This window comes from Myotis nattereri, assembly GCF_964212035.1.
Source record: "Myotis nattereri genome assembly, chromosome: 1".
NCBI lineage: Eukaryota > Metazoa > Chordata > Mammalia > Chiroptera > Vespertilionidae > Myotis > Myotis nattereri.
Window position 1 is genome coordinate 228,489,640 of NC_138075.1, and position 23,661 is coordinate 228,513,300.

The 23,661-nt window shown below is 59.4% G+C and overlaps 2 protein-coding genes across 2 annotated transcripts; one reads left to right on the forward strand and one right to left on the reverse strand.

The window, feature by feature from the left end:
* The first annotated feature begins 234 nt into the window (after window positions 1–234).
* TADA2B (transcriptional adaptor 2B) lies at window positions 235–14,847 on the forward strand. The gene is made up of 2 exons (XM_081091833.1): window positions 235–507; window positions 11,703–14,847. Exons 1-2 carry the CDS (start codon window positions 238–240, stop codon window positions 12,693–12,695), a joined length of 1,263 nt encoding a protein of 420 aa, XP_080947959.1. The 5' UTR covers window positions 235–237; the 3' UTR covers window positions 12,696–14,847.
* Window positions 14,848–16,032: 1,185 nt separating this feature from the next.
* Window positions 16,033–21,936, reverse strand: GRPEL1 (GrpE like 1, mitochondrial; the record flags this gene model as incomplete). The annotated part of the gene is made up of 4 exons (XM_081091820.1): window positions 16,033–17,167; window positions 18,263–18,344; window positions 19,507–19,669; window positions 21,836–21,936. 4 exons carry the CDS (start codon window positions 21,934–21,936, stop codon window positions 16,821–16,823), a joined length of 693 nt encoding a protein of 230 aa, XP_080947946.1. The 3' UTR covers window positions 16,033–16,820.
* Window positions 21,937–23,661: the final 1,725 nt, after the last annotated feature.

Genomic DNA, 23,661 nt, shown 5'->3' on the forward strand with positions numbered 1-23,661 from the left:
GCGCGCCGGGCGCCTGCGCGATGCGGCGGGGCGACGGCGGCGGTGGCGGCCGGGCCGGGCCCGAGGGCGCCTGCGTGCTGAGGCGGGACGCGGCCGGGCTGGCCTGCTCCGGCGGCGCCTGGGCGGGGCGGCGCGGCGGCGGCGGGCGGCAGTTGCTGGAGCGCGGCGGCGGCCCGGGCGGCGCCGAGGGCGGCGGGCGCGGCGGCGGCGGCGGGCGCGGGCGGCGGGCGGGGGAAGATGGCGGAGCTCGGTAAGAAGTACTGCGTGTACTGCCTGGCCGAGGTGAGCCCGCTGCGCTTCCGCTGCACCGAGTGCCAGGACATCGAGCTGTGCCCCGAGTGCTTCTCGGCCGGCGCCGAGATCGGCCACCACCGGCGCTACCACGGCTACCAGCTGGTGGACGGCGGGCGCTTCACGCTGTGGGGGCCGGAGGCCGAGGGCGGCTGGACCAGCCGCGAAGAGCAGCTGCTGTTGGATGCCATCGAGCAGTTCGGCTTCGGGAACTGGGTGAGCGGCGGGCCTGCGCGGCCCGGGCGGGAGGCCGGGGGCATCCCCTCCTCGGGGGCGGCAGACGCGAGGTGCACCTGCTCGCCGGGCCCCGTGCGCCCGGGAAACCGACGCGCAGAGAGGTTAAGCCACCTGCCCAAGGTCACACAGCCAGGAAGTAGCGGGACAGGGCTTGGGACTTTGGCTTTCTGGCAGCAGAGCCGTGTTCCTGGCCTTTAGGAACTTCATCGGTGGCTGCTGAGTGCAGACCGGGGGCTGGAGCGGCGCGGACTTGGGGAGGAGCTGGTGGGCGCAGGCGGCGCCGGCCTGAGGCTGCGGAGCAGCAGGAGCGCCGGGAAGGAGCTGGCTTTGCCGGGGAAAGTGGTGGCAACGGCCAGACCAGCCTCGCACACGCCCTGGGGCCTCGCTCACCATGTCTGATGGCGGAGGTTGCCCTCCTGGCCCCGCTGGCCGTGTGCCGCTCTGGGTATGCAGGTGCCCCGTGTCCCCCGCCTGGCCAGGGGCTTGGTTCTCCTGGGCCCTCGCGACACCCAGGTCGGTGTGCAGGGAGTGGTCAGGGGGACCTGCACCAAGCAGCGTGGGCTATGGAGGCGTCTGTCCGGGGTTGGTTTGTGTCAGGTCTCTGGAGGGACAGGTGACAGGAGCAGGTGGTGCCCGCGGGCTGGTGTGCCAGCCCTGGAGAGAAGCGCTGTTGCAGGGGTCTCCCCAGCCCTGTCCGCTCGGCAGGAGGGCGCTGTCTTCTGTGTTTGTTAGGAAAGATCTGGCGGTGTCCCCCCTCGGGGCCCAGGCCAGGAACTGCCAAGGGTCGGTGGTGCCTCCAGGCATTATGAGAAGCCAGGGCGCCCCCAGCCCCACAGGATGGGCCCCTTCTTCCCTGAACCAGCCTCTCCTCTCCTGCCGGGCTCCCACGGAGGACACACCTCTCCCCGTTCCCGAACCTGTCCTGCTTCTGTTTCTTTTCTGTAAAGTGAGCCGGTCTTTGGGGACCAGTACCCATTGTGCACCCTGGATTCTTTCCTCTCCTCCCAACTGCGAGACACCGCTCTACACACTCCCCTACGCGCCGCATCGGGTCCTGAAATGCTGTGAGTGATGCCCGTGAGCACAGACGGGAGGTGAGAGGGCTTGTAATCACGTCCCAAGCCAGGAGCTCTCCCACGATCCAGCCTTCATGTCAGAGGCCACCGGCCGACGTCCTCACCTGCTCTCTGCTGGACACCTCGGGCAGATCTCACCTCACTAAGCCACTCGGGCTGCAGGCCCGCAGCACCCTCCGCTCCTCCGCCAGGTCCGAAATAGTCCGGCCAGGAGCTGCTTCTCACAGCCGCGCAGTGCAGGCTGTGCTTCTCTTGCCTTGACCATTTCGGGAGCTTCCCATTTGGTCTCCCTGCTTCGACCTCGAGCCCTGCGCCCGTCCCACACCAAGCTCAGGGTGCTCTGAAGACATGTCACTCACGTCCCTCAGTGGCTTCCAGACCGACTTAGATTACACTTCACAGCCCACGAGGCTGTGGGGTCTGAGCTGCTACCCCTTCATCATCTTTCATTCCTTCTGCCTAGAGGTCTCTTCTCCCAAGTTATGGTTCGTGACTGGTCTTTCTTCCTCTGTCAGTGCCTCCAACATTCCCTCCCCACGTCATCCTCACCCTCACAGCACTCGGCTCCGCAGCAGCAGCTGAAGTAGCTGGCGGGGCCCCGGGCCTTGCCGAGTGCCCTCACTGTGCATGCCTCCTGGGACCTTCCGGGGCCAGTGCAGCAGGTTTGGATGGGATAGTTTGACTTCAGAGTCTGCTCCTAGCTGCACTGGCTGCACTGCCTCCCGCACAGCATTGTGGGAAATAGACGAAAAACAAGCCCAAGGCCTAAAACATTTATAGTGCTTTGGAGGGAGCCTGGGGCTGGGAGGGGGGCATGGTCTATGCAGTGCTTTTCAGGCTTTAATGTGCATACACAGCACCTGGGGAGCTGATTAAAATGCGATTCCCTCCAAGAGCCCGGTCAGCTCTTAGAAGAGGCAGCCGGAGGCGGGGGCTGGGGCTGGGGGCCTCTTCCCTGGCGGCTCGGCGGAGGCTGGAGCTCTGCGTGCCAGCCTCGCCTGCACAGGTCCCAAGAGCACGGGGCTCTGGGGCTCCGGCTGGGCTCCCTGCTCTACGCTTGACACTTCATGTGCAGCTCTCTGATGTGTGGCTCCCTTCCGAGCAGATCTGTAGATACACACACGTGCTGTATTCCAGGTGTGCCGTGTTCACTGGGCCAGGCTCCTCTATGCATATCACCACTCTGCACCGCAGCCTGGAGTGGCTTCTCAGTGTGTAGTTGAAGAACAGCGACTCATCTATACGGATAAAAGGCTGATATGCGAAGTGTCCCTCCTACTGTCCTACCAGTAGCTGTGACGCGCACTGACCACCAGGGAGCTGCCGAGCTGCAGTGACTTGGCAGCAGCGGTTCTTGGGTGACGAACCCCAAAACCAGAGAGGTGGGAGCCCGATTCCTCGTGGGGCTACCTGATTCCTTGCAGGGCCGCGCGATTCCACCTTCGGCTGTGGGTTATGTTGCTGGGCACTGTCGGCCCAGAATTTGATTTATTGCTCACTTGGTTTGCGTTCCACACCCTGTACTATAGCAACTTTGCAGAGTGCCCTCTGCACTCCCGGACTCTCGGGGGTGTTGGAAAGCCATTTCAGCCTGATCCCCGCAGGCCAGGCCGAGGGGCCACAGACGCCATGGGGGGAGGTTGGCTCCAGGGCATGTCCAGCCCATCTCACCCAGTCCCGCCCTGCGGCCCACCTTCTAATTAATTTCAACATGCACGAATCTGTGCGCCGGGTCAGTAGTTTTTAATATTTGTCCAGAATGTCCTGGCTTTTCATGTGGTAAAGTCAGGGTGTAGACGCAGTCCTGTGGGTTCCAAAGCCTGGACCCTAACTTCCCGGTGTAAGAGCATTCACTGATGTGGGCCACACAGAGGCTGGAGCTCGTGGGGAACTGAAGGTGTGGCCGGCCTGGAAGGGTTTTGCGGAGGAACGAAGTTGCCCTGGCTCAGCAGGCGGGCGGGCGCTGTGTGGGACAGGGAAGGTCTCAGAGCAGCAGCCCGGCTTGGGCTGCGTCTGGAGAAAGGCAGCGTGCCGATCGGGGACAGTGATGTAGAGGAAGGTGAGGTTGTTCATTCCAGTTTCTCAGAGGGCCCGTGGCCTGTGACCTTGGGGTTGTGCTGCTTTATGTGGAGTTGGGAGGGGTGATTTCAGGAGACTAGCGGGAGGGCTGTGGCTGAAGTCTGGCCCCACGTGCTCACACTTCCCGGGAACAGGCGAGGCTGAGGGATGCCCTGCGGCCGCGAGGGTTTGGGGAGCAGCGAGGCCAGGCTCTGACTGTGCCTGTACATTTGATGACTGCCCGGGAGAGGACAGGGAGTGGGGGAAGGAGGCCTGCGAGTTGGGACCAGGGGAGGGCTAGCAGGAGGACAGTGACCCACAGTCCCGTCACCCGGGTTTTGAGAACCTTACGCAGCTGTTCAGGGCTGGGTGCTGTGCGGGTTCCCGGAAATCCAGGTCCTGGTCACACGAGCACAACGTGAACCCTGCGTGGCTGGGAGATGAGTGTGGGGAGAATGGAAGGGTTGAGGGTGGCCTGGTCCTCTGCAGGTGGTGGTCAGGGCGACTTCAGGGGAGGCGGTCAAGCCAGCTTCGAAGCTAGCCTAGGTTTTGAATTTGAAGAGTGTGGAGTTTTCTGTAGACTGCGCAGCTGTGGGAGGCAGGTGTGCGCACTAGCCTGGGCAGGCGGGGCTTCCCCACAGGGTGAGAGGCTGGGCAGCAGCCCCGGGAAGTCGGAGCCCTCCTGGGGGAGGGGGGCCTGTGAGGTGTCATCACCCAGGACTGATGAGGGCTTCCCAGCATGGATGTCAGCATCTGAGTGGAGTGAGAAGTGGGGGGGGGGGGGCGGAGCCCACGCTGGGGAGGAGAGTCAAAGGCCAGGACTGGGCAGACTGGACATGACGCCGGGCCCTGCACGGCCCTGTGCCCGGAAGGAGCTTGTTAGGGCGACTGCTGAAACCAGCAGGAACAGAGGTTTCGGTGCAGCTTTTAAATCTCCTAATTTTGCTCGTGATGTTGTGGTTATGCAGGAGCATGTCCTTGTTGGTAAGAAAACCAGACAAAATCATTTGAAGGTGATGTTGCTTGAGGTTACAGCGTAGTTTCAAAATGGTAAAAAAACATTTTTTTAAGTATGAAATTCTCGCCTGCGTCCGTGCATTCCGGCTCGCTGTCGGAGGCCGTGAGTGTCGTGAATAAAGCCTTTCACTTTGGTAGACGACAGGGGACATTCAGAGACCGGGCAGGAGCAGATGTGGAGATAGTGCTGCTCTGGGCACTGAGTCGCTCGCTCATGCATGCAGCCCTCGCTCGGGGCCTGTGCTCGGTGGCGGAAACACGATGGAAGTGAGGCAGCTGTGCCCCTGTACGCCTGTGTGTCACGTGAACTCGGCCTCCTTGTGGGAGGAGGAGAAGGCTTTCCGCGGAAGGATGGCGTGGACAAGGGGGTTCCCCTGCCCAGGGGTCTGGTTGGTGTGTTCAGGGGCCAGGACAGGTAGGCAAGGGGGTGTGGGGTCACATGTTGAAAGTCCTGAGCACCGGCCCACCCGGCGGAACAGGCTTTGAAGCTGCTTCACACTGAGCTACCCCAAGTGCACGTGTGAGCTGAGCCCAGCTCTAAGCTGGGCCTTGGACGTTGGCTCGCTCCCAGCCACGGCCCCCCGAGTCCCTCATTTACAAATGAGGACGCAGCTGTAGCGTGAAAGAATTGGAGCCCGTCTGGCTCTGCACAGCATAGTCACCTGAGGATCCCCAATTCCCAGGGACACCCCAGCCCTCCTGAATGCGCACGGGAGGTCCGGAAATGGTAATTGTGGGCGATTCCCAGGGAGTTCTGACAGGTGGTCCCCGGAACCACATTTCACGGCGGGAGACGGCCCCTCTGCGCTGGGTGAGCCCCTTCCATGAGCATCTGACGGATGGTGGGACTTGAGGACTTGCTGTTGGGTGGCGGGAGGAGGGAAGAGCCCGGATGGAGAAAGCAGCCGGCAGTGGCTCGGGGCCTGGACAGGGTGCGCAGCACTGGAGGGCTTGTCGGGGCGGGGCCTGGGCCTGGGCCTGGGCCTGATGCGGGCCCTCTCACAGTGCCTTCTCACAGTGCTGGGGCGCTGCTGCTGCGGGACCCGCTGCAGGAGCCACTGAGGCGGACGGCAGCCTGCCGCGTAAACGTTTTAGTTCTTTTTATTTTTATGTTTTTAAAAAATTATTTTATGTTTTCATCACCATTTATCCTTTCTATGCCCTCTTCCATCTCCAGTTCTGTTTTATTTTTAAAAGTTTGTTTTTGTGCTAAAATACACAAACCAGGAAATTCACCTTGTAACCCTTGTTGGGGGCCCAGGTCGGTGGCATTAGGCTCAGTCACATTGTTAGGCAGCCGTCGCCACCATCACCTCCTGGACTTGCCATCTTCCCACTGGGACTCTGCCCGCATTCACCTCCTCCCTCCCGCCCCAGCCCTGGCACCAGCATCTGCTTTCTGTCTCTGAGCCTGAGTCTCAGGGCCTCGCATACGTGGCATCGCTCAGCCTTGTCTCGCTGTGTCTGGCTCATCCCGCCTCCGGGCTCCTCCACGTGCAGGGCGGTCCAAATCCCCTCCTTGCTCAGGGCATTGGCCGTGTGGGTGGACCCCTTTCGCTGACCACTCCCGCATCGATGGACACTGGGCGGCTTCCACTGGGGCCGCTGTGAATAATGCTCCGTGAACGTAGGCGCACAGCAGGGGTGGGGGGCGTCCGGCCCGCAGGCTGTATAAAGAAGGCTCTCGAATCATGTGGTCTGGCCCTGCCAAGGCATCGGGGGTGAGTTGATTAAATGTTTGACCAAATACAGCAGGCTGAGTTTTAAGTGGATAATTGTGTATGCCCTGCGAGTGATATTATAGATATCCAAGCGGCCCTTGGCAGGAAAAGGTTCCCCACCCCTGGCGGACAGTTACTGTTGAGTCCCTGCTTTCAGTCCCTTTGGGCGAACACCTAGAGGTGGGGCTGCGGGTCCTGTGGCAGTTCCGTTGGATTGTTGAGGACACAGGTGCTGTTTCCACAGCTCCCTCACCGAGGGCAGGAACCGGCCTGGCCGGACCCAGTCAGCTGGGGAAGGAGGCGGGGAGGTGACTGAGAGAGGTGGCGGCTGTCACAGCACCTCCCGGCGGGCCCTCCTGGGTCTCCCGCTCACAGCGAGCCTGCCTGCGAGGTGTCAAGGCCAGTGGCCGGTCAGTCTGAGCCCCGCTGGCCTTTGCCGCCAGCGTGTGAGAGCAGACACATGCCAAGCACTCTGGACATGAGCCAAGGGCTGAGGGTCATCCTGGCAGTGCCCCGCCAGGGCTTCCAGTCTGCTGGCCCCGCAGCTGCCCAGGACCATGGACGTCCGGCCTGCCTCACTCCGCCCTTGGAGCTGGACGGGCCCTCCCCATCCATTAGGACGCGCCACATCCCTCAGAGACTGCTCTCTCCTGGTCCTGTGCAGGCCTCCGCTCCCCCTCGCCACCTCAGTGCTGGTGCCCGGGAGCCCCGGGAGCCCCGGGAGCCGCAGCTCCGTGCGGTGGGCCTCTGGTCGCTTCCATCTCTCAAAGGAAATCCCCGCTGCTCCTCTCACCTCAACCCCCCAGGCCTGGCTGCAGAGCAGGGGGGCGGGGTGGGGGGGGTAAAGCTGCCTCGGAGTGCTTCCCAGCCCAGACCCCCTGGAGAAGGTGGGGGTGGGGGGTTGCTGCGCATTCAGAGTGCTGGGGGGGCGGGGGCAGAACCGCCCACCTGCACAGCAGGACGGCTGTGGAGCTAAAGATAGCAGCCGCTTTGCGTTTGCGGACACTGAACTGCATCCTCCGTCCCGGGCAGAAGTAGGTGCCACCGTGCCCTTACCGGACCCAGCGCCTGGAGTTGAGAGGGTGGGCGCCTTTGTCTGGACAGAAGCAGCCCCGTCGGCCTCGCTCTGCTGGTTTCAAGCACCAGGACGCATTTGGTCAGCCTCCTCCTGTGTCATCAGCATCGCGCACTGGTGAGGGGACAGGCTCTGGGCTGCTCAGCCTGTTTAGTCTCCTGTCCCACAAAGTGTGTGGCTGGGCTGCTCCTGCCCGTGGGAACTGCTAGGCCAGTGCTGGCGAACCTTTTGAGCGCGGCGTGCCAGCATTTTGAAAAACCCTAACTTAACTCTGGTGCCGAGTAACATATAGACATTTTTTGATCTTTGCAACCATAGTAAAACAAAGACTTATATTTTTGATATTTATTTTATATATTTAAATGCTATTTAACAAAGAATAATCAACCAAAAAAATGAGTTCGCGTGTCACAGGTTCGCTCTCACTGTGCTAGGAGGTGAGGTGACCTTGGCATGCACTCTCCCACGGCGACTTCCTGTCTGGACAAAGCCCTTCGAGAGGAGGCTTACCGATGGAGGAGCAGAGCTGATAGGATGAGGCTCTCACAGCCAGGGTCACTGAGCCAGAATCGGAACTCAGCTCTGGGGCCACTGACGGCTTCCTGGAGGAGGTGACTGTGTCCTGTGGAGGAAGCTAACAGCTTCATAGCAGCAACAGGCGCCACCATGGAGGGAACACAGCCCCACGCCGGGCACTGGCCAGCTGCACAGGCGTGACCGCACTTCACCGTCCGCAGCGTGCTGTGCAGTAGGTCGTGCAGTACCTTCGTGACTCAGAGGAGGCGGCCGAGGCACAGAGGCTAAGCAGTGTGTTCCAGTTGTCAGCTCCTAAGGGGCGGAGCCAGGACTGGAACCCCAAAGGCTGCCCCAGAGCCCTTGCACCCAGAGAAGGCATTTCCAGCAGGGGAGGGGCGGGGACGGTCTGCAAGGCCCCTGGATGGCAGGAGGAGCGTGGCTGACGCTGGCAGGTGCGCACTGCCCAGACCTTCAGATTTTGTAGACCATTCATGTTGAAAGGAAATTGCTGGCGTTAGGTTCGCCACGTAAGGATAGTGAAAAAATGTTTAAAGGCCAATTAGCTATCACCATTTCACAAAGAGAAAGATGATCTTAAACACACCCAGATAGTAAGGAGGAGGGGCCATTCTTTAAATGGCAAAGTTTAGCTTTCAGGAAAGTCTGCGTTGGCCTCCCTATGTTTTTACATTTCACCCTAGATGGTGGCCAGCCCCGTGTGAGAGGCCGTGGTTCCCTGGTGGGAGCCTCTAAAGGTTTGGCCCGTTGAGTCCCTGTGTGGGGGTGTCCAGGTCAGAACGGTGGCAGTGGCTCTGGTTGGAACCCGGAGGAGAGAACCCTGAGCCAGCCCCACTGGTGGGAGCCGCCGACCACATTGACGACGATTTCTCTGGACTGTTTGCATCCTCTTCCTGGTCAGGTGCTGGAGGCCAGGCCCCAGAGCACTTCTCACTTCCTCTCCTGGAGGCAGCGTCTGGCCAGAGTCCAGGGATCTTGGAAAGGAGACCTCCTGGGCCTCGAGTGTCTTAGCGACACCTTCCCCTTTTCAAAGGACTTTAGAGAAGCAGCACACCTGTCTCTGTCTTTTTCCGAAGGTGGGAGTCTCTTTTCTACTAAGAGAGCATGAAGGAAGGAACAAACCTGGAACCCGGCTTCCGTGGGCTTTGGGCTGCGTCCCCGCTGTCACTGTGTGCTGGGGGGGGGGGGGGTGGGCTTCAGGACAGTGTGTTCCCTGTTTTAGTTGTACTTGAGTTGAACTTTCTCTCCAAATCTCATTCCCCAAGTTCTGTTGCTTCTGCCTCCCCACCCATCCATCCAGATCAGAGAAACACTTTGGCCTTGGCACACGTGCGGGAGAGCCGCCCCCAGGGGTCTGCTGCTGTCCGGAGTGTTGCCGCCATGCGGTGACAGGACGCGTCTCGCACTCGCAGGAGGCGGGCAGTGCTGCGTGACCACGGCACGTGGAAGACGAGGAGGCTCTGGGACTGAGCGGCAGGTGCCAGCTCGCAGTGGAGTGCGGAGGCCGGTGCTCAGTCAGTCACGTTAGACGCCCTTCCTCAGGTGGAGCTTCACGGCACGGACTCCATTAGAACCAGCGCTGTGCTGTCCGTGGGCTGGTCCACGAGGACCCTCATCTCCATTCCACAGGTCTTGAGGATTAGGGTCTGTGTGTTTTCCTGACTCATCGTTCAGTGGCGTGGTGCCCCGAGGGGCGCTTGTCTTTCGGAAATCGCTGAGCCCTGGCTCCTAGTGAGGCTTAGTTGTCCTGGGCAGTGGCTGAGGCTGTACTCATGCGAGCGCCTGGCTCCTGTCCCTCTGATTTGTGGCTTCACATGGAGCATCCGAGAGCAAAGTCCCCTCTGTAACCTAAAGACAGCCGGTGTCAGCCCAGTGCCCACAGCTGGCCCTCCTGCCTGCCCGGCCCAGGACACACCTGGCGAGCACTGGAGGCGACGGAGCTGCCCCACGTGGCCCACGCATCTGCTGCCCTGGGGCCGCCTTGCTGCCTGCGCTCTGCTCCCAGAGTGCTGACGTTGATGGAGATAAACAAAAACAGGAGCAGATCATCTCGGTTTGGTCAGGTACCCTTGATTAGCCAGAAGCCTTCTGTTCTTTCCGGATTTAAGTTTTACCTGAATGTGGTGCTCTGAGCTGCTGAGGACGCGGAGGCAGATTGCTGATGCTAAGGTTCAGGGGAGCGGCAGGCTCACTGGGAGGGCAGCTGGCGCTGCATTGCAGGCCTCACTGGACCTGGGAGGGGGTGAGGCCCGGTCCTGAATTCCTGACATTCAATGGGGTTCGCCGCCTAGCCCCTCCGAGCCTCCCGTAAGCGGCACCCAGCTTCCTTGCCCAGGAGGCCCCTGCAGCCTTGGGGAGCCGATGGGCTAGGCTCCACGTGCCTGTACCACCACCCCCGCGGGCAGTCAGGTGGGGCGTGGCCAGCCGGGGTCAGAGTGGCAGTAGATGCTGGGGATGCTTGTGGTTTGGTTTTGGTTTTTCTTTTTGGACCACATGCTTCCTGGGAAAATATAACGAACAGAGTTGAGGCTCTTGACTTTTTAAAGAAGAAAGTATGTAAATTTCATCCCCATGAGACCAGGACCGAGTTCTAGCTCTGACCTTCCCTTTGCTCACGGTAGGTCCCAGCATGGCCTTCTTTGTTCCTGTGCCGTAAGCCCTGCCCTCTGCACCACAGTGCGGGGGGCTGGAGTGCCTGCAGGGGCCTGGCCCTGACTGGGGCCTCAGACGTAGAGTCTGGTCACCGCACCACAAACACTTCCCTCTCTGCCATGCCCACCTTGTCATCAGCCTAGCCGCATGGAGTGGCTGGTTTCTTGGGTTCCAGTTTGGCCTGTGGGGGTACAGAAACCAGCCCGATGTTGCGGGGTGAGTGTTGCTGGGCGGAAGGCAGTGTGTGTCAGGAGAGCAGGCGGAGGGGTGGAGGCTGCGGGTGCCGAGTGCTGCTGGGGCACCGGCTTTCTGAAGTGGCTTTGGCGGTTGAGTTAAGGAAGAGGCCTCTTGGCAGGAGGAAAGGATTGAGAGAGTTGTACCGTTTCCTCCCGTTAATAACCCTGACGTGCACGGTGACCTCGCAGAGTGAGTGCTCAGCCCGCAGATGTCAGAGAGCAACGCCACACGGGGCTGTCGGGAATGAGAGCCCGCCCCTTTCGGAGGCGCTTCCAGCCAGGGAGTGTCAGCCACAGGGCCGGGCCCTCCCGGTGCCCAGAGGCGGACAGCATGGTAGAATGGGGTCCCTCTGGTAGCCAGGGAACCTGGCCATGAACTCTGGACCACTCTGTTCTCTAGTCTGGGAATGAGGAGGTTAGACTGGGAGGAGCAGGGCACCCGGTGCTCTGTGGCCTTGCCCACCTGTGTCCCTTCACAGACAGACAACCTCCCACCTCAAATGCAGCACTAATGGGCGAAACACCAGCACCAGGTGGGCCCTGCTCGTCTATTTCAGGAACCAGCAGCCAGTTCAGATCTCAGAGGAGGGCTCCGGTCTCAGCTCTGCCGCCGGTCCGCTGAGGCCTGGCGAGTGTCCACATCTCTGGATTCACTTTGTCCAGGAGAGGGCGTGGACTGTGTGGGGAGGGGTCATGATGGGACAGGAGTAGTCCAGGTTGCCTTGGGGAAAGGTTGAGGGGATTTGTGGGAACCCTGAGTCAGACCCTCTGGCTTTGGGAATGACTCTGACCTTTGTCGTTGTAGGAAGACATGGCTGCTCACGTAGGGGCCTCCCGGACTCCACAGGAAGTGATGGAGCATTACGTAAGCATGTACATCCACGGCAACCTGGGGAAGGCCTGCATCCCCGACACCATCCCCAACCGGGTGACCGACCACACCTGCCCCAGTGGAGGCCCCCTCTCTCCCAGCCTCACCACCCCCTTGCCTCCCCTAGACATCTCGGTGGCCGAGCAGCAGCAGCTGGGCTACATGCCGCTGCGCGACGACTACGAGATCGAGTACGACCAGGACGCCGAGACGCTCATCAGCGGGCTCTCGGTCAACTACGACGACGACGACGTGGAGATCGAGCTCAAGCGCGCGCACGTGGACATGTACGTGCGGAAGCTGCGGGAGCGGCAGCGGCGCAAGAACATCGCCCGCGACTACAACCTGGTGCCGGCCTTCCTGGGCAAGGACAAGAAGGAGCGCGAGAAGGCGGCCAAGCGCAAGATCACCAAGGAGGAGCGCGAGCTGCGGCTGAAGCTGCGGCCGCTCTACCAGTTCATGTCCTGCAAGGAGTTCGACGACCTGTTCGAGAACATGCACAAGGAGAAGATGCTGCGCGCCAAGATCCGGGAGCTGCAGCGGTACCGGCGCAACGGGATCACCAAGATGGAGGAGTCGGCCGAGTACGAGGCGGCCCGGCACAAGCGGGAGAAGCGGAAGGAGAACCGGAACTCGGCGGGCGCCAAGCGCGGGCGGGAGGACGCCAAGGACGGCGAGTTCGCCGCCATGGAGAGCCTGCCGGGCTTCGAGCTGCTGTCGGACCGCGAGAAGGCGCTCTGCAGCTCCCTGAACCTGAGCCCCGCGCGCTACGTGACCGCCAAGACCATCATCATCAGAGACCACCTCCAGAAGCGCCAGGGCATCCCCTCCAAGAGCCGCCTGCCCGGCTACCTGGACAAGGTCCTGAAGAAAAGGATTCTAACCTTCCTCACCGAGAGCGGGTGGATAGCCAGGGACGCCTCCTGAAGGGGCGGAGCGGGGCGCCTGTGAGCCAAGTGACTGGGGCGGGGACAGCAACCGCTTTCCCCATGGTTGTTTTTTCAGCAAATTGAGTTTCTTTTTTAGGATGTAAGTTGTTCTCGCGGGCCTCTGGAAGAAGCAATAGTAACAGTCTTAGATCAGATCCTGAGGGAAGCAGATGCAGGCACATTGGACCTTAGTGCTAAAAGCAATGCGCTAAGACGACCCTTGCCTTTGTGTTGAGTGTGGAGAACGTGGAGTGGGAGCGGCCCGGGAGCCCCTTCGCTTCGGTGCACACCTGTGCTGGCCGCAGGCTGCCAGCCTTGCCTGTGCCACTGGCTCCGGCGCGGGGCACTGTAGATGGCGCCGGGCAGGTGGGCAGTGAGGCCAGAGGGCAGGGTCGAGCTTCCTTGGACCGTGAGGAAGAGGCTGGTAGCGAACAGAGACCAAATGAGCTTCCCCTTAGCTACTGGCAGCGGCAGTTTGAGTTTGCAGTTCCCAGACCCCGAAACTGCCCCTTTTGCGCCCGCTGGGCAGAGCCCCTTCCCCCCCCCGTCCCCCCCCCCCCAGTTTGGAAATGGGCAGTGCCCCTAGCGTAGAGGGTGGCTGTGGGAAGCATGGCAGCCAGGACCAGTGCAATGGCCAGGACGGAGCCCTTTCCTGGGGCAGCTGCTGGCTGCTCTTGGGCTTCCGTGCGTGTTACTTGCAAGCCCTTGTTTCAGGCAGTTCATGGCTAAGGTGTGTTCTGGTGTTGGGGTCTCACAGCTACAAGGACCTTTTTCAGGGAAACCCTGACCACACTAGCCTGGCCAAGCCTCTGACCTTCAGCTGGCCTTGTACCCTGCAGACTAGCCAGGCGAGACGGGCCGGCCCATGTGGCCGTCGGTCCCAAGGCCCCTGTGTTGCTGCTGAGTCACTGTCTTAACCAGACTCAGACATGGCTCTGCCCAGCCCTTGCTAGAGGTCTTTTCAGGGGCCTCTTACACGGTACCTCCCTTTGGCACTGGGGTGGCCATTTGTCTTCCCGGCTGCTTGGGGTTCTCGTCCAAGACCCGCTTAGAGTCGGTGATGACTGCAGACCCAGCCGCCTGCCGGCCCCTGGCCCGCACAGTGATGGAGAGAGGACCTCTCAATGTCTGGGCTTGACGTTCCATTAAAGTGAAGTTTGAAAAAGACCCTCATCATTTCCAAGGATGACCTCATTATGGTGCCTTTTCCTTTCTTTCTACATCTCTCTGTCCCCGAGGGTAGCTTCTCAGCGTTAGCGGGAACATCTCAGGTGGGCTGTGTACGGCTGTAGTAAAGCGCAAGGCCTGCGGCAGAGGCGCTCCTTGCTGGCTAAGCCAGACTTCTCGCTGACAAGTGTGAGCGGTGGTGTCACTCGTGAGGGCCACCTCCACTGCCCCTGCGGGTGACTGCCCTCCGTGGGGCTGGTGTTGCCGCTGGCTACGAGGGAGGCAGTGCTGCCTTACCGCTGCTTAGCCGGTGGCCCTCACCCAGGGTTCCTGGACCAGCAGCAGCAGCCCCCAGCCCTGGGCCCACGGAGCCCTTTGTGCCAGCCTCCAGGCGGCCTGGGTGCAAGCTAACATTTGAGAGCCGCTGGCTTTAGCTGACCTGGTGTCATCCTTCGTGGGTTTTCTGTCAGATGCCTCGTCTGGTGAGGTTTAGATGTCTTATTTTTCTATACAGGGGTTGCCAGGCTTCATTAAGCTGGAGAAGCAGGCGCCCCAGTAGCTGTGGCCAGTCAAGAGCTGCCAAGTGAATGCGTGGTGCTGGAGGTTTGAGGGTGCTTATCTTTTGATGGCGTGAAGAACTTTAGGCGTGGCTGTTTTAAAACACCACAATGAATGTATAATTTATGTTAAAGTGTTACCTTGGTTACAAGGGGAAGTGATTTTGATTGGTTGCCTTTATCCCGTCCACTCCTGTTGCCAGTCTTTGCCCCTGCTGTTAGCAGAGCCTTGACATTTCTGTATTTAATTTTCATAAGTTAAGTTACCACAATCCCAAGAATTAGGTCTTCAAAATTTAAACTCCAACCTTTGAGTCCAGTTCCATAACTCAGCTATTTGGAATCCTCTCTGGATGCAGCGTTCCAGGAATGTATTCAAGCCGACCTGACCGTTTTTACTGCCCTTTCCTTATTAAACAAGTTGCGAACAAAACCGTGTGGCTCACTGCTTCTTAGCACCTGCGCCACGAGCCCGAGGCAGCCTTTCAGGGCCGGCTCTCAGACGCGGGTGGGGGCAGCACGGGCACGTTAGCTGGCACTTGTCAAACCAGCTTCTTCAGACTCAGCCTTGCTTTCTGTTGAGGAAACCCTCATGCCAGCCCTTGCTCCCTGTAAGGCACCAGCAAAAGCATGTCCATGGAGCAGGCCGGGTGCCAAGGCTGTCAGTAGACGGAGCGCTGCCTGGACTGTCTACACTGTACGTGTCCACAGGCTGCACCTAAGCCAAACCCACAAGCGTGGATGGCTGACCACTCTAATTTCTAGTGTAAAGCTGTATCGCAGGTCCTCAAATGTTTGTTACAATGTTGAGATGCTGTAGGAACCCGACTCATTTGTACCCAGTAGCCTAAGGTAAAATTGCCTTCATTTTATGTGGTTTCCCTCCGTCTCAGAACCTGTGGACTCCCTGAGGATGTGCTGTGCATGGTGGTGTCCCCTGTGAATGGGAACCGATGGCTCAGACTAGTGAGGAGCTGGCTTCCCAGTGGAGCGGGCTACCTGCCCGTCTCAGCTGGGCTAGCTCTACACAGGGAGGGAGGCTGCACACGCACAAGAGTGACCTGCAACGACTTCGGTGCAGCCTCGCCTTCCCAGCGAGTGCAGGAGGGCAGGGAGGCCCTCACAGCTCAAGTGAAGGCGGAGCTGCGACTCCCAGTCCCACCCCTCACTGTGAGGCGGGGCGGCCTTTAGTTCTGGGATGTCTTACAAAAAAATATTTGAAGGAGAAGTGTTTGAAATTATATATATTGAAATCTTAATTATGGGAATATTACATCTTTCAAAATGATCAGCCAAGTAAAATTGCCCCATATTTTCTCCGCACCCCTTAGGCCAAGGCGGTAGCAGCTGTTTTTTGTTTGTAACAGATAAGGAGGGTCCTATGGCGAGTCACAGGCCAGCTTCCGCAGACTTTCCTGCCGTGGGTCCGGGTGTGTGGTCCCGTCACGGACCTTAGGCAGACACGTCCACCCGGAGCAGGCCAGTCCCACGCCAGCCTGCAGGGGACGGATGGAAGCAAACACGTGTCTGCGTGCATGTCAGGCACGCAGCCAAGTCACGCTCCCCTTAGTAAGGATCGCCACCAAGGTACGCAAAAGACTTATCAGAAAGTAGGAAAATAAACATTGGGGCTTTAATCCTCTTCAATAGATTTAAAAACTAAACATTCACATTTAAAATTTACCAAGCATGCAGCCCTCGGGCACTGAGAAAGACCATCTTACTAGGGACATACCTTCAGGTCATTAGTACCTGGCTGAATATTAGATACAAACATTTCTACACGTATTTGAACAAAACAGGACAAGAGTAACTGATTCTGGCACATTCGTCTTATTCTAGGGGAGAAGGGTTAAGGTGCCTCCAAAGAAAAGCCAGAGGGCAGCCACTTAGCAGCCAGATGGTGATGAGATGGACTCACCTGTCCTCCAGGCACACACAAGTGTTCGAGCAAGAACCAAGTTACACTCCTGCCTTTCCTCCCGAGTGAGGTGCAGAGGGCTGAGGCCTGCCGCGCTCGCATGGCAGCGAGCAGCAGAAGGCGCACAGGGCCGATGGCGTGGCCCTAGCCAAACAGCACAGTTCCCAGAGACCTTTTATTCGTTTTAAATACTTTGGTGTCATCAGACTTGAGCAGATGTAGCATTATTCACGATACCCGAGGGCCCGGTGGTGGCCTGTTCTGTAAGCATGTGAACTACTAAACATGTATGAAAATCAATCAACAGGCTCCCAAATTAGAGTCCAGTAACACCTGTGCAATGGGCCCACTTTGCTGGGTAGCCGCCGGTTACCGGAGCTTTCCAACAAGGTTTGGGAAAGGGCAGGAGTATTCACGGACGAGCCAGCCTTTTAGAGTTGCCGCCAGTGACTACCCACAACCCACAGCCCGGGAGAAGCTACGCTTCCTTCACCACCCCCACCAGGGCGGGCCGCAGGGTGCGCCCGTGCAGCTTGTAGCCCACTTTGTTCACCAGCGCCACCGTGCCCGGCTCCTTCCCCTCCACCGGCGCATGGAACAAGGCCTCGTGCTCATAGGGGTCGAACTTGGCGCCCACGGGGTCCAGCCTGAGCAGGCCGTGCTTCGTGAACACCTTCTGGATCTGGACTTCGGTCATCACCAGCCCCTCGTAGAGGTTCTTCAGGTGCGGGTTGTCCTCCGTGACCTCCTCTTTGGGGACACACTGTGTGGCCTTCTCCAGGATGTCCGCCACCTCTAACAGGTCCTTGCAGAAGCCCTGGATGCCTGCAGAGCCCAAGAACAACATTTGCATCCACCCATGTCAACGGAGTGGGCGACTCAACACTGTAACTTCAATGGCTTGACTGAGAAGGAAATACCACCCCCCAGCCTTTCCTGGGTTTAGACAAGGGCTAATTAGGTGTGAAGACTGGCAGCTGAAAATGTGCAGAACCACCCCCCTCAGCCCTGCTCCAGCCCAGGAGACCCACCTGCTCCCGCAGAGCGTGCCCCCCCCCCCGCCCCCCCAACAGCCAGACTGCACAGGGCCTGGGGCACATCCCCGGCAGCGACTTTGCTGTGTGGTCCTGGGCAGCCTCGCTGGGTCTCAGCCCCCTCCCAGTGACGGTGGGAGGACCGCAAGGGTCACGCAGGCTTCGAGGGCCTGGGACACTACACGTGTTCCATGTCAGCAACTATTGGGCACTGTGGGGTAAGAGTTATCCAGACTTCGCCTTCCCCTAACAAGACAGAACGTTTGAAAGGCCACTCAAAATATAAGGCAGTGTATTACATAATTTTTGTGGTTTCAAAAAACAGGTGCCCATGCCGACCGGAAGTCAGGGATGGCGAGAGCACCCACACTGGCACCTGCTTCCACCAAGGCCGCGCCCGCAGGAACCAACGGCGGCCTCGGGCTAACAAGCACAGCGAGGAGGAGCGCGGGGCCACCGCTAGCTTTGGGGTGAGTGGCAGGTCACGAAGCATCAGTGATCTCAGCTGTACAGTGGGAAGGACAGGGACGAATACTCAAAGGTGACAACACAGACAGCACCTGAGGGGATCTCAGTGGTCAGTGTGGTGCTGGAGATGCCAAGGAAACGACACCAGAGAGGCCGACCTGCCAGGATCGCCGCAGGTCCACACCAAGGCTCCACGTGGAGAGCGGAAGCCTCCTGCTTACGGCTCTAAGCGCCAGTCACAACTCCAGTTTCTCCTTAAAAAGGGGGACGGGGGGACGACAACCGGCAGGCGCCCGCCCCGGCTGATCTTTCTGACACACAAACACGCACACACACACACACACACATACACACACACGCGCGCACACACACGCGCGCACACGTTCCCGGATGAGCGGCACGCAGTGTTAGAAGTTACCATATAATTTTGCCTCCTCCACCAGTTTTTGGGTCCTCTGCCGCAAGTTCTCAGTGTCTGCCAAAGCTCGCTTATATTTTTCCTAAAAGAAAAAGGAAACTGACATGAATAAAACATGGAACAAATTCATAGGAAAGCAAATCTGACACCACAAACCGCAAGTCAAAATACAAACACCAACTATCCTTATGCCTGAGACTGGACTACAGACAGTGCAGCTGCACTTAGAAGTGAGTTTCGCCCAGTCACTTCCCAGCGAGGGAGGAGGATGTCAAGGCGACAGATGTCTGTGTAGCCCCATGGCCATTCTTACGCAGTGACAGCTGGGAAAGGAGAAGAAAAACGACTTTCTCGGGGCCCTGACGGCCTCATCACCAAGGAAGGACCATTCACTTCCTTAACCAAGTTTCCAATGTAAGGGGATCCCAGCAGCCTCAGGGGCTGACCCGCCGGTTCCCATAAGCCTGGTGGAGTTTAGGCAGCATCCCAGTGAAGAGCTAAAGGCTCATCAATGACCCTTTGTAGTTCACTGCTGCCCAGTCATGGCTGAGTTCCACACTTACTGTGTATAAGCATCTGAATTATGGGATCGTCCCCATGTCTCACCACTTGACTGTAATCTCACATTCTGCCCCATCAATTCCATTTTAAAGTGGACGAGATTACTCTGGGGAGTGGGGGGGGGGGGGTGAGTGTAACCCCCTTTTCAGTCTGTATTCAGGCAATTCCAGTGCAGTCAAGAGCAAGCTCTCCCAGGCTGTGGCTGTGGCTGTGGCTCTGGCACGCAGTAGCTAGGCGACCTTAGGAAGTTTACTTAACTTCCCCGTGCCTCAGTTTCCCGTCTGTAAACAGGGACATCAGCAATGAACTGACTGGAGCCGTGAGGATGCACACATAAAGGCGCTGGCGCAGTGTCAGCACCTGCGTGTCTGGTGTTGCCCTTAAATCCTGAAGGAACGGACCATGTGTCCGCATTACTGCCGCGTCCGCCAACCGCTGCCTCCCCGCAGGCACAGCTTCGACAGCCATGCTGGTATTCCTTGTACGTAAAGACCAATTAAATCTTAGCTCAACGCAAGCTGCACAGCACGTAACCGTGAGTCTCACGGCAGAGCCAGAGCGCGGCCTTGGGCTCTAGCCCTTCCTCAGCAGGAGGACGCGACCGGCCCCAGCCGTAGTCCGTGGGCAAACCAGGGACTCGCCTGGCGCTCAACTGCCCATCTCCCCCAGGGCCCGCGCCTTACCGTAGTGTCCTTCAGCTGCTCCTCTAACTTGGCCTTCTCCTCCATGAGCGTCTTCTCTGCACAGGGAGTGTCCGTCTTCTGGTCAGTCTGACCCGCGTCCTCTTCCAAGTTCTGGCCACTGTTCTTCTGCTTTGCAGCTGTGCACAGCAGCCGAGGAGTGGGCCTGGGGAAGCGCATGCAAGGCAGAGGTATGACCGTCAACCTGAGGTAACTGAAGACTATTGGCCATCGACTTGCTGGGGGAGAAAGGGTTTCTCTTGCATCGGACGTGTAGAAGCTATCTGCAGCTAGTATGTCCTGTCCCCAGGCTACCTGCTCGCCCCCCTCCTGTCCCTCCTGAGCTGCGTCCTCCCGGCCCCGAGGACTGGAGGAGCAGCTGTTAGCAGACGTGAGGCCCAGAGCCGATGCTGACCACGAAGGTGACGGGGACAGAGATCCTGCCACAGGGCACTTGGTGTCACGCAAAGAGGTATCTACGCAAAGAACTGTAATTTTAGGTTTAAAAGTGATAAAAGGGGAGGCTCTGGGAGGCTCAGCATAGAATACTTCTTAGCTTTGGAAAATGGAAAAATGAAAGGCTTCCTGCAGAGGGGCTTTGAAGGACAGCTAAGAGTTACACGTAAGGCCCTGGCCGGGTGGCTCAGCTGGTTGGAGCATCGTTCCCCACACTGAAAGGTGGCAGGTTTGATCCTGATTCCCAGCCTGGTCAGGGCACATATGGGAGGCAACCAATTGATGTCTCTGTCTGTCTCTCTCTCTCTCTCCCCCTGCCTCTCTGAAATTAAAAGTGACACCTAAGGAGTCGGAGTGGACTGCAGACCCACTTCAGGAAGAGGGAGCTGCCTGGAAAGGCCAGGAGGTAGGAAGGCATGGGGTGCACAGGGAAATACAGAGCTCTACCACGAATCCTGGAGGCGGAAGTCACTGAACATGACCCAGTCTGGTCCCCACGTCCAAAAGGTTAAGCAATTCAGCCCAAGGTCACAAAGCCACGAATAAGTAACAGAACAGCCTTCAAACCCAGATTTCTTCACCAGGACCCCAGGAGTTTCTTCATTATGCAACGGTCCCATCTGAGAAGGAGCTACATTCAGTTTTCCTCCCAGAATAGAGGAAACTGCCTCCATGAACAGGAGCGCGATCAGTACACAGAGCGTGCAAGGACGCGCAGGGCAGCATGGTACACGGCGCGCAAAACAATGCTCATCAGGAAGGCACGGGTGGGATCAGCTGTTTTTCCACAACCCGAACAGGGCAAGAAACGCAACCCAAACACATGACCCGAAACGCAGTGCACATGTGGTCTTAGGCAGAGAGGGATGAAGGATCCATTAGTCTGTTCACAGGGTGGGGAGCCATAACCTTTTTATTGTTTTATGTTTGCGACTTAAGAAGACGAACAGTCCAAGAATGGAGCGTGGTGTTGTGAAATGTTTTACTTTCTAGTCGTTCTGTTCCGTTCCGCCCTCTGGGCGTGAGGGTCGCAGCCCTGGGCTCCCCTGCCCCGCGGGGCTGCAGCAGGAGGTGCCGAGGGGAAACTGAGTCCCCGAGAGGTCAGCTGCCCGAGAGACCTGACTGCCATCCGGGAGACCTGACTGCCATCCGGCTGCCCCGACTCCCGGGCTGGGCCTCTCTGCACAGACGTTCATGCCCACGGGTCCCGTCCTTCCCGGAACAAAGCCACAAACAACGGGAGCAAAACGCCTTTTCCCCGGCGCTCCGGCCGGGTCCCTGCTCCTGGGCTCCCACGTTTTATTTATGTAACTTGTTGGGGCCATCACGCCTCGAACCCCTTCCGCTCTCTGCGATCCTCGCCGGGCTCCCGTGCAGGGGGTGCGCTCCGCGAGGGAAGACAGGCGCCGGGCCCACTGTGAAGTCACTGCCCGTCTACACTCGCCCGGCGGGTCGGCCCCCGTCGCACTCTGACCTCAGCCTCCGGAAGGCGGAGGTGGAGCAGGAACACGGGCCGAGTGGGAAATGCCCGTGGACCGCTGACCCGAACCTGGTTCCACGAAACGTCCCGCCCATGGGACCCAGCCCTGCGCTGCCAGGGCGCACGCGCCCGGTCCTGCCGGCGGCCCGGCCCGCGGCTCCGGCGGCTCCGAGGCTGAGGCTGCCCGTGCCCGGGCGCGCGCACGCGGGGGCTGTACACGGGCCCGGGGACGCGTGCGGGGGTCAGCGCGGGCCTCGGGCACACGGGGCGCACCGCCCCTTACGCTCCAGGCCCGCGCGGGCGCCGCAGCCCACGACGGCCCGTTCCCGGACCGGACTTGGACAGGACGGCACCGCGGGCCGCGCCCTTCGGCCGAGGGCAGCCGGCGCCCCTTACCTAAGAGAGAACGCCAGGGCCGGGAGGCTGCGCCGCACCAACCTCACGCACCGAGCCGCCATGACCGCCACCCGCGCCGGCACTGCGCGCGCACCGGGCATGCGCGGAGGCCGCCGGCCCGCCCCCTTGGGGGGGGCCAAGCAACTCGCGCAGACTCCGTGCCTGCTACTTGCTTCCAGCCAATTCGCGACCGTATTTCTTCTGATGGACGGACAGGAGTCACCAATAACCGTGGCTCACGGTGGGTGGGCGGGGCCTGAAGTCTCCCCACGCCCCGGGACGAGAGGCGGGGACAGTTGAAGGAAACAGTGGGAGGAGACGCTCCGTGGGCGGGGCGTGGTCAGGGAAACACCAATGGGGAGGAAGCTTGGGGGGGCGGGAAAGGGGCGCCGGAAGTGCGCACGTTTGGGCGCTCGAGGTCCTTGGGCCCGTTTTCCTTTGCTCTCGGACAGTTCGGGGGCGGGGCGGGCATTTGGCCTCTTTTCCTACAGCCCAGCGCCTGGCGCGGTGCCGGGCGCGAAGCGCCCAGTGTTGATGGATGCGGGTGGGCCAAGGGCGAAAGCGCCCCAATGCCCCTGCAGGCCCGTTGGGAACAGCGGTTTGGAGGCTCCACCCCCTTAGGCTGTGGCTCTGGTGGTGAAGCAGCGAGTTGCAGTTAGAGCACCCATCGCTGTCTGCGTTTTATTAAAAGTCACAGCAGCAACAACAAAACAGCAAAAACCCAGCAAGCGCATGTGGCACCGTGGGCAGTGTTGGTGTTGGGTGATGGGTATATGTTGGTTTTCTTTGCACTTTTCTATCACCTTCAATTTTCTGGGAATAAAACCAAACAGAACGAAATAGGAACAGCACCTAGGAAAACTGGAGGCACAGCTGAAGCTCACAGCCCAGCTGCCATCAGTGTCCGCGGGCCTGGAAGAAGCCGGAAGAGGAGGTGCGGCTGGCTCCGCTGCCGCTGCCGCTGCCCCTCCAGTGAGGCCCCGGGAGCTGTGGCCTGGCTCCTGCAGGACTGCCGGGCCTGCAGTCCTCTCTGCGAGATCCGGGGGCTGGGGCCGTGGTCTCCCCAAGATCCGGGGGCTGGAGCCTGTGGTCTCCCCAAGATCCGAGGGCTGGAGCCGTGGTCTCCTCAAGATCCGAGGGCTGGAGCCGTGGTCTCCCCAAGATCCGAGGGCTGGAGCCTGTGGTCTCCCCAAGATCCGAGGGCTGGAGCCGTGGTCTCCCCAAGATCCGAGGGCTGGAGCCGTGGTCTCCCCAAGATCCGAGGGCTGGAGCCGTGGTCTCCCCAAGATCCGAGGGCTGGAGCTGTGGTCTCCCCAAGATCCGAGGGCTGGAACCTGTGGTCTCCCCAAGATCCGGGGGCTGGAGCCGTGGTCTCCCCAAGATCCGAGGGCTGGAGCCGTGGTCTCCCCAAGATCCGAGGGCTGGAGCCGTGGTCTCCCCAAGTGTAGTGCTGCTGCTTGTCACATTTTTGAGGACCGAACCTCTATTCCTTCACTTTGCTTCCCCTTCAGTATTCATAACGTTGAATGAACACCTACTGTGTGCCAGGCAGGCCCTGTGCCACCTGTAGGAGAAGGAAAAAAGCCAAATCCAGAATTTAGGATGTTCTGTGGGAAAACACCTGGTTGTTAATTAAGGGCATGGAGATAAAAAAGGAATTGGACTGTTTGGGGATAAAAGAGCTTAAAGACATAATCGAATGGGAGGTGTGGGCCTTGTTTGGCTCATGATGGAACACACCAACTAAGAAAGATACCTGTGAGCCTGCGGGGGAATGTGGCTATAAACAGTGCTAGATAAGAACGAGTTACTGCTGCTTTTGTAGG